Raw genomic sequence first — 16246 nt, forward strand, 5'->3', positions numbered from 1 at the left:
GTATATTGAATTGTGAAACGAATGTAATTTTATTAAGTACACCCTATTTACCATATTCAACCCTAATCAAATGACTAGAACCATCTATTTCATAATTTTTTTGTATTCTTTGAAAGCTACGATTTACCAAATCATTAGTTATTAAAAATCACCGGAAATCAAGTTATTACATCTCCTGGAAATCATCAGGAATCTTCTTTAGGATAGTTTCCAAGTTTATAGGGTCCCTTCTGTATTTCCAATACAACTTCAAGTTCAGATCAGAATGAGGGATGGACTAAAGTTTGGTTTTTTTTTTTTTTTTCTCTTTATATATATATATTTATGTCAATCGTATATGCTGGGTGTTCTTGGGTTGTCATGGCTTCAAGGGAGTTCTGGATTTTTGTTCATTTTTTGTGTAGCAGGTTACTAAATGCATGCGCAGGATTTTGTCCATTTAACTTGTTCATTTTCAGTGCTGGATTTCTGGGTAGTGGACTTGATTCACTTGAATGATCTTTGACTGTTTCATACTGATAAAGCTTTTTAATTGGGGAATTAATGTCGATCTTTAGTTACTGTTTAGATGTTTTCTTGATATTGCTAGCAATTCAAAAGCAGAAGAATCTTCAAATTGTGAACACTGATACATGTTTTGCATTAGGTTCAGTCAGCTTTCAATATAGAGGGAGGCCAAGAAAAAGAAAATGGGGCAGTGAAAAAACTTATACTGGAGAGATGAATTGGTATATTAGGGTGTACCGATGGTATTTTTGGTAGTTAAATAAGGTGTACTTAGTTAATTTTATATTTTGATTTAAATATTAGGGTGTACTTAGATTATATGGTATACTTAGTTAATTTTAGGGTTCGTTTAGCAACACTCTTTAAATTTGGTCCCTTGATATAAGGGTGTACGTTGGTTAAAAATTAATATAGTTTCATCAATTCGCATATGATCCAATATAGATTGGATTATGAATTTTTCAATCCAATCCGATGCATTAAAGGTTTAAATTCAATCCGATCTTATTCAATTAATATTGGATTGGATTATCGATTTTTATATTGGAAAAAATAATCATGAAACATACATCGTCAAGTTTAATATAATCAAACAGTTTAATAGATGTAAATGTGAAATATAAATGACATGTTAAAGAAAGTATTTTGATTTTATAATATATTACACATAACTCCGTCAAATTACTTAAAATGCTCACAACTTTCTTAATGACAATTACCTAATGAGCAAAATAAGTATTAAATTAACTAGATTGGATTGGATCCCCACAATCAAATCCATCATCCGATCCAATAATGTTGGTTTTGGAAATTAGGAATCCAATCCAATCCACCAAATCATCGAAACCGATTAAAATTGGACTAGATTGGATTGGTCGATTTGAACAGATTGAATTGGATCTTGCACATCCCTGATCCAAAAATTCTAGCTCTGTCACTAATAAGAATCTAAAGCATATTGGTTTGTGGATACCTAGAGGCTAACGTTTTTGAAATGACAATTGATCACCATTCTGACGTATTTCCCTTTGAGAGTGATCAACCAACAGAAATTCAAAGCATACTTTATCAAAAACAAAAAATTTAGAAAGAAATTTAGAACATACCTTACACTTTTTTTTGCCACTTCAAATCCCTGCCATTAAGGGAAGGCTTGAAATGAACAAAAATATGTGTTGTAAGCATCATCAGCGCAAGCATGTGTCTCCGCGATCTCCTACATTTCAATCAGAATTAGGCATTTTTATCGGTCGAACTGGTTAAATTCGCCAAGGTCTTTTTTTTTTTTTCTTTCTTTTCAAAGTAACTTTTTTGGGTGGCTTTATCCTATTGGTTGGCTTAAAGAGAGCCCATATTCCCCACACTGAATTCGCCCACTACAGATCTAAACAAACCCTAGCATTTTCTCTCTCTCTCTCTCTCTCTCTCTCTCTCTCTCTCTCTCCTGCATCATTGCCCCTTCATGACTAGATCTACTCGTTTCCATCGCCACAATCACATAGGTTCTCATTGAAACCGAATCGACCCGTCAACTGTAGTCAGTTGATGGCATCACTACCTCGGTGCCAATCCAAAAAATAGGCACACCGACAAGGTAAATTTGGTGGATGTGTCACCTTATCAATCGAGCTTGATTCGGTTGTCTAGCCCTAATTTCAATAAAATTTGAATACTCACTATAATGACAAAGATTTCTCATTCGCACACTTGCAGTTTTTCAATAATGACAAACATATTTAATAAAATAAAAGTATCCTAAAAAAATTATAAAAGATAATAAGAAAATCATCTGAAATCTGAATGTGAGAAGTAAAAACAATAACATAAAGGGTATTGTTTCCTACTTCGAGTTGTATTGTAACTCAAGCCCTATAAGGTATAAAGAGGAACTTGAGAGTTAGGTTAAATAATATAGAATACAATGGGGCATTAAATTGGGTTTGAGCAAGAGTGTGAACGACAAATAGGTAGGATTTTGCATAGGGTATAGGGTTTTGATTGTAAGCCAAAGTAGACAAGTGATTATAAGCTAAAAGTAAAATAAAAAATCAAGAGAGGAAAGCAGGCTTTGCTACCATTTTAATTATACATGTTTCATATATCTTACGACGTGTTTGATTTGCCATAAAAGGAGATTGGATGAAAAATCATTTTCTTTTTCATATTTGGTAAAAGTCCTCTCTAGGGAGAAGGTTTCATGCATTCTGAAAAAATAGGGGAAATGTTCCATTCAGCTTGGGTTTCATTTTACTTTTCCAAAATCAAAGGTAAGAATTAATTACGTCTTCTTTAATTACCAATTAAGGTAAGCAACAGTATTTTTGTATTTTTTTTATATTTCTAATGTGGGGATATAAATGAAAAACAAAACAAATTTTGTTTCTAATTCATGCACAAACTGAATATGAAAAAAGAAATAATTAATATTTTCTAACTACCATTCCAGTAGTACCAAGCATGGAAAGAAAAAAAAAATTTCCCTTCAGATTCTGTAATTAAAAACACGATAACTTTCTAGTAAGTCAACCCCACCCTGGTATAAATTACAAGTCATGCCTACATGTTATTGCATATCGGCCAAAAAGGGCAACTATAGAAACACTAGAATTCTACAAAATTTATACAAATAAAGAACTGCAGTAGACGACTGGAGTGGTCCTAGTGTTTCTAGTAGGCTTATTTACTGTAATGCTTTTTAAAATTATGGTCAAATTCTATATTGTCTTTGAAAGTCAAAGTGACCCACTTAGTAAAATGCTCTTAATCTTTTAAAATAATTGGAAAAGTTTATCATTCAAGGGACACACATATTTAAAAAGAACACTTTTCAAAATTTTAAGCTTATTTCACCTTTTTGATGTGCTGATAAAAAAAAATAAAAAAAATTGATTTTATCACTCATCTTTTGTCCATTTACACTCTCTTGTATGTTATAGTAAAAAGTATTTAAAAACAAAAAGAAGTGTAAGTGAACAAAATAGAAGTCGAAAAATTAGCACCCTAATAAAACCTAAAATAAAATATTCTTTTATTACACTACTAACCTATATTATGTACAAAGCCAAAGTCATTTTGAGTAGAAAAATAGTATTTTAATTTATTTAGCAACTAATTAAGCCAATTGCAACAAGAAATCCATGAACTTGATCCACGAAAACCATGTTCTTGAAACTTTCTCAGTTTGTTCGGAACATGAAACTGATAACATCGTCATCGACCATTGCATTTGTGCTTGGGCACAGAAAAAAGTTCCTCGATCCTAATGACATCAACTTCTCCTCCCTATGCAAACCTGGCCCCACATAAAAGAACACAACAATCAATCACTACCGAGCACACATCTTAAGGTGTAATAACCCAAAACAAAATATCTAAAAATTAGGATTTATTTATTAGAGAAGAAAGACGAATTTGCCCTCGCATTATTTAATAGGGAAAAAGTTGACTTTTCGACCGAGAAGGAATTTGGCAATTCCCCTTACGCCGTTGCGTAGAGCACGACGAAACGAGTCCGTAGACACGGAATAGACTTGAATCGAATTTGTAACGAAGAAAATACGGTCAAAATACCGCAAAGGGCAAAACGATAATTTGAAAAAAAAGCAGATTTTTATCTCTTTCTCCTTTCTCTCTCCTCCCGTCGCGCGTAGCCCGCGCCCTCCTCCCTTCCAGCTCCTCTCGCCGCCACCACAGGCCGGCTTGATCTCCGGCGTGGGTACCATCGGAACCGTCACACCCTCGCCGACACGACCCGACCCGTCGCCGCCCTTGCACCGGCCGGAGCTCGCCGGAAACTGGAGGAGAACCGCCTGTTTTCACCCGAACTTCAAGCTCTTCGTTCTCCTTCGTTTCTCAACCAAATCGTTCGAGTAAGGTATGGATTCTCAGCTATTTTTCGTGCTCTAACTGATGGTTGGCTGGGTTTTGATCGATTTTGACCGTAGAACACTCGATTTTCGAATTGAAAATCCGCCAAACTTCGACCACCGTGATTGGCCATTTCCGGCCACTTTTTGGGGTATGTCCAAGAACAAAAGTGACTCCAAATGGGGTGTTTTACCTAGGATAGAAGTTTGGAGTCTCGGGTTTAAGTTTTTCCGGCAACCCGTTATCACTTTGGACACCCAAGCTGTCGGCGCGTGTGGCAGCGTGTGGGTGAGGGTACAGTAGCAATTCTGTGTAGTTTTGCGATCCTCGTGTTGTCACGAGCGCGTAGGATTTGGCGGATCTTGATTTGGAGTCCGTTTGAGCCCCGAACGGATTTTCCATATTGCGCGATTCCTAGATGCAGTGCCGTCAAGCCGTTGGATCGCACTCAACTTTGGATATGTCGTTCTACATGATTTCAGAATCGTGTAGGATTCGACGGATTGCGAATCGGAGTCCCGGATACTCCGAAATCGCGAACCCTGGGTCTAGGGTTTGGATTTTAAGCGATAACACGATTTTGGCTAATCCGACCGTCCGTTTCGGACCAAACTCGCAGGATATGGGTCTTTCTCTGTGAGGAACCTTTAGAGAATTCCAGATTGGCCATCGGAGATCGTGGACCCCACGGGATTCCGGATCGGCCGGTCTGACAGTTTATCGCTTAGTAAAGCTTTGGGTCTTTTAAGCCGTTCTAATTGTCTGAAAAGCTAAATTGGGCATAGGATGGACTTGAAAATGAGTGCACGTATTTCTAGGAGTCGGGGGTCAGGGTGTTTAATTTAATTCTTTTATTGAGCAGTTTATTAATTTAATATTCATGGTTAATCAGGCACTAGAGGCCCGACTGAGCCACAGGAGGGACCTTCAAAAGGTTCAGCTAGTTCGGACCAGCAGTGAGTGGACTTTTCTTTTCTAAACGATTTTTATAATTAAATTTCTTATTTGATCTTGAATCAGTTTTATTAAATGTTTCCGAGCATGATTAGTGCAGTAATATTTCTATAATTCTATGCTGCTTATTTACACATACTAGACAGTTATAGAAAACAGAGTTTGAGGCTTATAGTAGATGCGATAGCAGCATAATTTTAGACTTCAGTTATTGATTAGATTTTTCTAAAAATAGTTATTTTAAAACCACCATGTACCCGTTTTTGGTGATTACCCTCAGAGGGACCGATGTCTACGGACATCCAGTCTATTTACAATTCTGTCAGTGCACTTGACATTGCCTCACGAGTTTCGGGGACGCTCACGAGTTTCGGGGACGCTCAGACCGTGAGTGCCAGGATTTGATGCTCGGCAGACTTGGTGTCCCGAGACCTGCCAGGATTTGCAGCTCGGCTGACTTCGTGTCCCGGAGACCTGCCAGGATTGCGGATCAGGCTGACTATGGTCCCCTGCATCCTGCCAGAACGGCTCGAGTCGACTTTGTGTCATCGAGACCTGCCGGCGGATCAGGCTGACCATAGTCCCCTGAATTCTGCCAGTTTGCGGCTCGGATAGACTGTGTGTCGCCTAGACCTGCCAGGGGAGTTGACGGATTTTACAGGGGTACACCTAGGTGGTAGTTTTAAAGGAATTTCAGTATTTTTTTTTTTTATCATTATTGCTTTCAGTCATTTTATATCATTTTCTTGATATTCGTGCCCGTTTCATATCTGCATATACCTATACATGATTTGACTGCCTTATATTTGAATACAGACGAACTTTAGATTTACATCCCTATTTATTTTTAACGGGGGTTACTATGTTATAAATTGTTTTCAAGAACATTGTTTTTGTCCACTCACACCTTCAAACTTGTTTTTTTGCCCCCAGGCCGTAGAAGTGCGAAGGAATCCACCACGGGCCACTCTTAGCTCCTGCGCCACCCACCAAACGTAGGATTTTGTTGTAAAAGTTCTTGAAATCTTGTAAATCAGTAGAAAATGCTCTGGTATCTAGTTTTAGTGGGAAACTTAAACTGGTGAATGCTTGATTGTTTTATTCTGGCAGTTGGTGTGGAATTATTTGCTTGTTTAACAGGTGAAAGATTTTGAGTTTGGACAAATTACAGGGGAGACTCTGCCGAATTTTCGGCAGAAGTCTAAAGGAAGTTTTAAACGTACTTGTAACAGGAAGGGTAAAAAGGTCTTTTGTGCCCGACATAGGCCAGGTGTCGGACACGCATAGGATCCGACTCGAATTCCAAAGCAAAATTGAGATCGGGTCCTGTCATAAAGCCTGTTTGAAATAGGCCTCATCATTTGGCCCGTGGGCTTTTGGGGTGATAGGGGCCCGCCCGGCCCATTGGAAAACAGCCCGGCCCGGTCCGTTATGGGCTTTGAGATGGCCTGGCCCACCTTGGGCTGGGCTAGACTGGAGCTTGGGTGTCTAAAGCCTGGCCCGACCCATAGTCCCAGCCCGATTAAGCCCAAGAAAGCCCGACCCGACCCGCCCACAAAAGCCCAGCCCGTTAGGCCCGCATACATATATAATTATGTATAAATAAGAGTTTAGGATTAGGATTATATCACTTACCAATTTACAATTTTTCAATTATGTATAATTATGGTATAATTATGGTAATAATTATGTATAATTATGGTAATAACAAATTTTGCAATTTATTGTTTGAGCATTGTAGCAGTTCTTACCAATTTACCTCAAGAGAGGTGACCGTCTATTGGCTATTGTCGGTTAGAGAGAGAGAGAGAGAGAGAGAGAGAGAGAGAGAGAAGTTGGGTTATCGGTTTTAACAGTCTCGTGGTAACCTCGGTGGTTGGAATGGGACACGTAGATAGGTGATTATGGTGCGGTGGCTCACTGGCTTTTTGTGGAGTATTGTGTAACGTGAGACGTCAATTTAGATAATCATTGTTCACTCGAGGAAGGCGGCTATAGTATTGAGTGATGCTAGGTAGCGGTGCGGTGGTCACTTGGATTTTGGAATAAGTGACTTCGCATAATTAGGCTAAAGGCCAATGGTTCGTGGAAGTTTTACGAGAAGCGGTAATAGAACTCGAAAAGGCTTAGTGATTGAGTGTGAAATCTCTAGCCTCTATGGAATTGAAGTGTGTTTCTATCCACGTGTTAAGAACTAAGAAAACTATTGGTTGTCTGCAAACGGGGCGTGACACGTGCCCCAATCAGGTTTGAAGGCGTTGCCCATTATATGAAGCCATTTTGACGTCATCGTGCAATTAAGTTTTTTTGTCACATATGTTTAAATTCCATGATGAAATGTTTTTTTTTATTTTTAGGAACAAAGGAAATTACAAAGAAATTCCTCTTTGGATATAATGCAAAAATAAATTCAAATTTTAACCGATAAACAACAGGATAAGGAAAATTGTTAAACCATATAACCGATATTGGCTAATTGAGCTGTTAATTTTTTTTTTTTGGCAAGTGCTAATCATTTAATTTCTTGTTTTACTTGTTTCAAAACTACTATTAATCATATAATCATCTTTCTCGACAATTTTTTTCTGGAACAAATTTGTAAACCCAAAATTTATAAAATCGCATTTGTGATATTATTCATTCTTGCACAACAAAATGTACTTTTCTAGGGTTTTTTGTTTAGCTCTCTCTAAACCCTAGCCTCCCTTCTCTCTCTCAAACCTCTTTAGTTGTAAGGTGATTGGTTGCAATCTCGGTGGTGTTCTCTGTCTCCAAGGCGGCGACGGCGTCTATGGAGGTGGTGGCAACAACGGCGTTATTGGCTCTGTTGGTTTTTGGTTGTTTGTTTGCAGTTTTCTTATTTTGTAATAATTGCATCAACTCCTTGTGAGTTTGGTGTTGGATTGTTTTATAGTCTCTACTTGTATTTTGTACTTCTGATTCATGTCTGGTTTGTTCAGGCATGTGGTTTTTATGCCAAAATTTCTCTGGCCTTTTGTGGCCTGTATCTGGATTAACCCTATGTGATTACTATGATCGGAAGTGGCCGAACACGGAGGCCGAAAATCGGCCAAATTTTCAAGTTCAAAAATTCAATAGCTACACTGAGAACCGATTAATTCCTACCCAACAGGCAGCTAGAACAGCTCGAGAGGTTCAAAATCCATACCTGGCTCGACGAAAACGATGGTTGGAGGAGGGAGATCGGCAGCAGTGAAGATGGGACGACACCAGCCGCTTCTTCTCCAATTTCCGGCGAAACCACGGCGGCTGGAGGCAGGAGCTGGCTGGGGCTGGAAGAGGACGACGTCCCGGTCATTTTGGTACCGGCCCCGTCCACAGCCTTGGCCGGAGTTTCGAAGGGAAGAAGGGGACGACGCGGAGAGAGAGGTCGCGGGAGAGAGAGAGAGAGAGAGAGAGAGAGAGAGAGAGAGAGAGAGAGAGAGAGAGAGAGAGAGAAAGAAATCTTATTTTTATAAAATTCCTTTTCGAAATATTTACGATTGTGCCACTGAGTTTCTTTTGACCATAACTCTCTCGTTACAACTCCGATTCGGGCCCCACTACGTGTCTATGAACTCATTTCACCATGCTCTACGCAATAGTGTCTGTAGAATTGTCAAATTCCTTTTCGGTCAAAAAGTCAACTTTTTATTAATAAATTATTCCAAGGGCAAAATTGTCTTTCCTCATAATAAATTACTAATTAAATATGAATTTTGGGTTTGGGTCATTACACAAAGAAAGAGAATGGTGAGACATTCAAAATACCATAAAATGCGTTAATGCAAACATTAAGAATTTAAATTATTAATTAAATGAGGATAATATGATAAATTCACACTTTTTCATATTAAAAACTAAATTAGATAATGGGTCCTATTTTTATGAAACATAACTACTCAATATCTTTTTATATTCCAAAATAAAATTTTAAAAACTAATTGGCACACACTCACGCGTGTACCAAGGGGCTAGTATTAATAATGCAAATTGGAATAAAGATATATTAGCTCAAATTCTACCCACTGATATATATACACACATACAGAGCTTCAGTTGAGGGATCTCTCAAATATGCTTATTTGAAGGACACCCTTGTAGGGCCCACTCCGTATTATATTTCACTAATACAAACTTCTATTTTATAGATATTCATTCAAAGATCATCTCTACAAAAACTAACTTGAATCTGATATCATTTGACCACTCAATTGAATTATTGAAATTTTAGTACTTTTTTGAAGTACCATGTTCATTGATTTTGTAGGACACAATTGGATATCGAAACGGTTTCCGATTTGTCTAATTTTTTGCAAGGATGATATATGAATGTAAACTTTAAAAAGTACTAAACCCTAAACCCTTTCTTGAAGCACCGTATTCATTGATTTTGCATGATACAATTGGATGTCGAAACGGTTTTTGATTTATCTTTGCAAGGATGATCTATAAATGTAGACTTTAAAAAATGTGGTTTAGATCGTTGAAAAAAAAAATCATAGGGGACCCTAAAGGGTGTCTCTCAAATAAAATTATTTGTGGGATCCTTCAATAGAAGGGAACTATATATATATATATATATATATATATATATTAATGCAAGTCATATTGGGTAATGAAACCTAGGACCTATAGTGTAGAGCGATATTGGGGGAATGGAACCTAGGACCTTTGGTGCAGAGCGATATAAGGGGAATGGAACCTAAGACCTTTGGTGCAGAGGTAAATGTTCTTAACCATTTGAGCTATAACTCTCTTGCAATTGCAATATCCACCAATATTCTTAATTCTATTTGTACAATTAATATTCCTCTGACACACTCTTGATCAGTTTATTTGGGGACCTTCCTCCACTACACAAAAAAAAAACAAAAACAAAAACAAAAAAGGCGACTGTTGCAAATAGTCACCCCAGCAAATGTCACCAAATAATGGCGACTGTTGCCACTTTTTTTGTATTGCTCGATTGATATTTTTCCCTTAATTCTGCTACCTATCTTCAAACTCCACAATCTACAAGACCAATTAATAATTAATTCGCTCGGATGTTCAAAGAGTTATTTATACTAACACCCCCTGAGGTTTCTTATGTTTTCAGAAAACCCCTTCAGGTCTCAAAAATTACACGAAGACCCCCTGAGGTTTCAATTTGTTTTCACATAACCCCTTTTCATTGATTGTTCGTCCAAAAATTGATGATTTCATGTGAAAAAAGCTTATGCAAATGACAAAATTAACCTCAATGAAGTATATGCAATCTAATCTCAAAGGCCAACTTTGTCATTTGGAGAATTGTTTTGTATAAAATCATCAATCTTTGAACGAAAAATCAATGAAAATGGGTTTTATGAAAACAATTTAAAACCTCAAAGGGTGTTCGTGTGATTCCTAAAACCTCAAGAGGTTTTGTGAAAAAGTCAAAAACCTCAGAGAGTGATGGTGTAAATAACTTGAAGTTCAAATTTCCTCCTAATTTTTCTAAATTCGGAATGAAACTATTAATCATATTTTAGGAAAAATGTCGTTACACTTTACAAATTTGGCATTTACTTGATTAGTTTGGTATTAAACCTCCTCCACTTAATAATGATATTGATAATTGGATTTGTTCAATTTTGAATAATTTGTCTCCTTTTTTTTATGAAATAGGGGGCCAAACACAGAAATTACATAGTATAAATAAAATTGATTTGAATTTGAGATAGAAGCTTACAGACTTGATGGAATGTCCTAAAGATAGTAATTTTACTCATTCTCAGTGTTTGAAGTTTTACAGATGAATACCTCCCATGAATCAACTATTATATTCTAAGCTCTAGCACTAGGACTTAGAATGTGGTGAACTTTTTTTTGTTTTACTCTCAGACAATATGAATGAATGTGATGTGATACTTTTTGTGTGTTTTTTGAATGAGGGCTCTTCTGATTTAAATAAACTTTTAAAACCCTTTGGAATGAGGGCTCTACTGATTTAAATATGAAGTGCTCAAATCGAACTTGTAGCCCAATTAGCTTCTACTTTGTCCAACTTCCATTTACTAAGCATGGAACTTCCACACTTATAAAGACCCCACATTTTCTTCTTTCTATCAATGTGAGACAAATATCTTGAATTTCATTCAAACTTTCAACAATACCTCACATTTGCAAGTCCATCAGCCACACAGTTTTTCTCTCTATAAACATGCTACACCACACAATCCTCAAATTCACAAGTTCCCCACACCTAACAAGTGGGCGAGCAAGAGGGTGGAAATCAAACAGAAAAAGGTGGGACAGCTACAGCCGAATCCAAGAAACCATTTCACAATCAGAAATGCATAAAATCCAAATCTTTTCTTCCAGTATGAGTTATCCATGTTCATATGTTCATTTTGGATTATTTCCAAAAAAAAAAGAAAAAAAAAAGGTCAAAGTAATTCTAAACCCCACCTATTTTCTCTTCATTAATTTTTTTTTTTTCAAAACAAAAAATAATATTCTCTTCCAACCCGACATTAATCTGACAGAGGGGCCGATACCATGCTTGTAATTATTGGGGTAGGCATCATGCATTATTGGCACTATACAACAATAAAAAGGTAGTTGGAGTGTTAGGCAAATAAAATCGTTAAAATAATCATGATATTTTTGGCACTTCCACTTGAAAGAAACTTGGTTTGAGATGTATACCTTAACTTATGGGAGCTGCTATTATTATTATACAAAATAAAAATAAAAATTATGTACTCCTTTTTTATTAAAATAATATGAGTGGGTGCTACATTTTCCTTCTTTTCTTTTCTTTTTCTATTGTGTTTTATTTTATTGCTTAATTTTACATTAATGCCCTTAAGCAGTGCGGTGGTTTCTATTCTATACAAATGCCATTAATGCCCTTAATACAATTGTGAGTTAGTAACTTTTTTATTTATTCAAGCAATATTAAAGGAGGGGGAATTGAACTTAAAATTTTAGGTTCAGCGTACATGCAATTAACCACTTGAGCTACAAACTCCTTACATTTAAAAATTACCTTTAAGCAAAGTCATCGGTAAATATATGCTTCAAATTTTATTTTTCAAAAATTAAAAAAAAAAAAAAAAGGTCTCCAATGATTGTAAACAACTACATATCCTCATTTCTCAACCTATGTACATTCTTCTCTCAAATAATTTGACGAGACAATGAAAAGAGGATAAAGATAAAGATGTCATGACTGTGGGACCCATGTACATTGTTCATAAAAGAAACTCAATTATTTTATTTGTGAAAATTTTCAAAATACGTATACTTCAAATTATTTGGGTTTTCTCTCAACAAAAAAATTATTATTATTATTATTTTTCTGATAGATGCAGTGTCTCTCTTTCCTCGATATTATTCATTTTCTAATTTGGATGTCTGTGGTTGTGTCCATTATGGTCTTACAATCAAATGAGGACAAAACCAAATAATAGTCTTTTATTTTTTAGGTCAAGAACAAATTAATAGTCTATATGGACGAGAATTGGACATGCATGCTTGAAATATATTCAACATTTATTTTAATTATTTTTAAAATTATACCCCACTGACATAACTACCGTGAGGTTTAACTAGTTTAATCCAACAGTGAAAGTGAATCAAATTAGTCCTTGCTTCGTGGCTGTTATTGAGCTTATTATTAAACAAATATATCCTCTCTCTTTTTTTGTCGAAATATATCCAAATGTATCCAAGTTGAGTTTGAGTTTTGCAAGTCTCCATCTTTTCGACCATTTGTGGTTTTTTAACTGACTTTGGGCGCCGCCATCTTCGAACGCCACTTTTGTTTTAGAACTTTTCTTATTAAGAGGGACGATAGAATATTAAACTCACACACGCTATATAAATGCTAGAATTCGAACTTAGAACCTTATCTTTTTTAATTGTCGAGGACAAGAACAACTAATTGCTGGATATAATCAGCTTGTGACAATATATTGTGGCATTCATCAACATTCTAAGCTTACAATACGGACCTACATTATGTACAAAGCCTTGAAATAACATATAATAAAAAAACCCTGAAATAAAATCTTCTTCTATTACAATACGGACCTATATATTATGTACAAAGCCAAAGGCATTTGGGGAGAACAATAATATTTTAATTAATGTGGCAACTAATTAAGCCAATTACAACAAGAAATCCATAAACTTGAGCCATGAAAATCCAGTCCTTGAAACTTTCTCTGCTTGTTTTGAACATGAAGCAGACGACGTCGTTCCGCTGCCGCCAGCATCCATTGAGTTTGCGCTTCGGCACAGAAAAAAGTTCCTCGATCCTAACGCCATCAGCTTCTCCTCTCTATCCAAACCTGGCCCACACAAAAGAGAAAACAATCAATCACCACTAAACACGTGTCTTAATCAAACATATTCAAAATATAATCACGACCGTCAATTTCATAAGCCCAAAAAGCATAATAAACACTTACTTTCTAAGCTGAACTGAGAGTAATGGAGGTCAAACAACGAGGGGTCGACGGAGGTCAAGATCGGACGGCGACCTTCCTTTCCGTATTGTCGTATGGAAGCCGCCACCAGATCTTTCACCGCGGATTCCGGCGGCATTACGACATGTATTGCGCCGACGCTCCCCTGAATCGTCACGTTAAGGAGCAGCTTCGTCAGTTTCGGCCGTAACTCCGTGGCCGGTGTCATTCCGATCGTGTTCCTGAACGACGCCATGTCTGGCACCGTTTTTGGTCTCCGAAGCTGCGGCGTCGCCATATCCGAAAGCTGGCCATGAAACGATGACGATTTCTCGTTGAGTGATCTTCCCCTGCGATTCTTCTCCTCCTGGACCCTCCGATGAGTACTCTTCGGACTCGGCATTTTCCGTAAATATAATATCGATTCGGGAACAGAAACAAAAATGAGAACTTCTGCAGCTATTGGTTGAGTCTGGTGAGTAGTTATTACCGGTTTACCTCAAGCGCCGGTATCGGAAGAATCTGAGGCGAGGGAAGCCGAGAGCTGGGGAAGAGCTTTGGCTCTTAAGTTGCCGGTAATTGACAACTATCATAACCGTAATAAACAGAAAACCACTGAGGGCAAAATCGAGATTAGCATGGAGTACGACTTGAGAGCTTGAGGCTTATGATTGAGAAATTAATACAATTCCCCCATGGATCCACGTGTATTTGTGGCTCGAGTGGAGGAAATAAATGTCCCCTGTTTTAAAATAAATAAGCATCTTGGGAATTTCTACTTGCATTTTGAAAGTGTGACAATGAAATATGTAGACATTCAAACAAACTAAGGTTTAGAAATGAATGAGATATGATTATTTAAAGTTACGAGCAATTTTCATAAGTTAAATTAAACATGTTTGATTTCGAGCTTGCCTTCCCTATATGTATTGATTGTTGGATTACCAAAATCTCCAGATTTAAAGTTAAAATCATAAGCTTTATATGAATAGAGAGATAATTAAATAAAAACGATAGATAAATGAGTGAGATATGAATATTTCAATCTATGAACTTTCTTTGAGTTTTCCGGAGAGATTCGCAGGAAAAGTTTTGAGCAATATGATATTAAAAACTACAGAATCGTGTTAGACATAATTAGAAACATTAAAATGGATTAAACAAAGAAAAACAACAAAATCACAATTTTCCGGTGATCGGAAAACTCATAGAACCGCCGGAATCTGGAAATTATTTCGGAAAACTTATTTTAGCTCTAACTTTCTCGTTTCTTAACCTTTTTTAGTGATTCAAAAGCAAAAATCGAGGGGTTTTTCATGTAGATTATGATGGTATAACTATTGCAATCTAAAACATATAATATAAACACGAATTTGAGCAAAAAAAAAATATGATGGTGTTAGTTCTTTCATGTTTAATCGATTCTTAAGGCAAAAAAATATAGGTAGGTGTTCATATACTTACAGTAGATGTTTCTGGAGCGATGATGAGGAGGTTGGAAGCTTGGATTTGAATTTGAGCTTTACTGGTGCAAGCAAGAATGGAAACGAGATGACTTTAGCTAAACATTTCTCTCAATTCCAAATTGTTTCTCTGTGAGTTCTTTCAGTGGATTGTAATCTGCAATGCGCTGAACACGAGCTTCTGTTTTATAGGCTAACAATTACTCGGTGATTTCAAGCTTAATTAATTACCACCACGTATGTAGTTCTGTCTATATCACCGACATTTTTTTTTAATTTTTTTGAGGTATTGTTTGGCGTCTAAGGCAGGGCATGAGTTAAATGGACTTTTACAGTTTTACTATTTACCAACAGTAATATAGTAAAAAAGAAGAAGAAGAAGAAGGAAAATGCATGATTTCTTATCCCTTCCAACAATGAATCCAAATAACTTACGAATTTCCTAATAGTATTAGTAGCATTCATGATTTCGTATTATAGTGCAAGTTAACATCATGTGTAATTGTCCATATGTGCCACGGTGCCTGCATTATAAGGGTTTATAAAACATCTTATATACATGTATTACCATCACAGATTTCATATCAATCTTCTTAACATCACCCATCTTGATCTAATCAAACTTCTATTTAAGTCAATGATGGAGTTCTGATAGGTAAAACAACAAATCAATCATATTCGTTATCTTTATTTAATAATGACATATTTACGTATTTGAAATTAATAAAACTATCAATCAAAAAAATTAAGAATATTATAAAGAAATTAATAAGTATAAAATTAACCATTTCCTCTAATCAATTTAATTCAATTTAAATTACGAATTTCAACGTGAAATTCACATACTTATACATAAAGTCAGTCATAGCCTTGGAAGGATGTGTAATGTTTTCTCTTTTGGCCGGCATTTCTTTGTGAGGAGGAGTGCTATTTTTGTTTCCATCCTCATATCTATTTTTCTGCAAAATTCCATTGTTCTATAAGAATGTGACACGTGTACATATTATTGTTCTT

General features: G+C 36.3%; 1 protein-coding gene across 2 annotated transcripts; it reads right to left on the reverse strand.

The window, feature by feature from the left end:
• Positions 1 to 13247: 13247 nt before the first annotated feature.
• On the reverse strand, positions 13248 to 15438 carry LOC117631118. 2 transcript variants are annotated; one of them, XM_034364077.1, is made up of 3 exons: positions 15234 to 15438; positions 13773 to 14511; positions 13248 to 13652 (listed from the first exon to the last, which is right to left on the reverse strand). In XM_034364077.1, the coding sequence occupies exons 2-3, from the start codon at positions 14170 to 14172 to the stop codon at positions 13471 to 13473; spliced, it is 582 nt and encodes a 193-aa protein (XP_034219968.1). In that variant the 5' UTR covers positions 14173 to 14511; positions 15234 to 15438; the 3' UTR covers positions 13248 to 13470. The 2 variants fall into 2 exon arrangements, with proteins under 2 accessions (XP_034219968.1, XP_034219969.1); XM_034364078.1 differs by having other exon boundaries at positions 13773 to 14384; positions 15234 to 15398.
• Positions 15439 to 16246: the final 808 nt, after the last annotated feature.

The sequence above is a fragment of the Prunus dulcis genome, chromosome 6 (assembly GCF_902201215.1).
Source record: "Prunus dulcis chromosome 6, ALMONDv2, whole genome shotgun sequence".
Lineage (NCBI taxonomy): Eukaryota > Viridiplantae > Streptophyta > Magnoliopsida > Rosales > Rosaceae > Prunus > Prunus dulcis.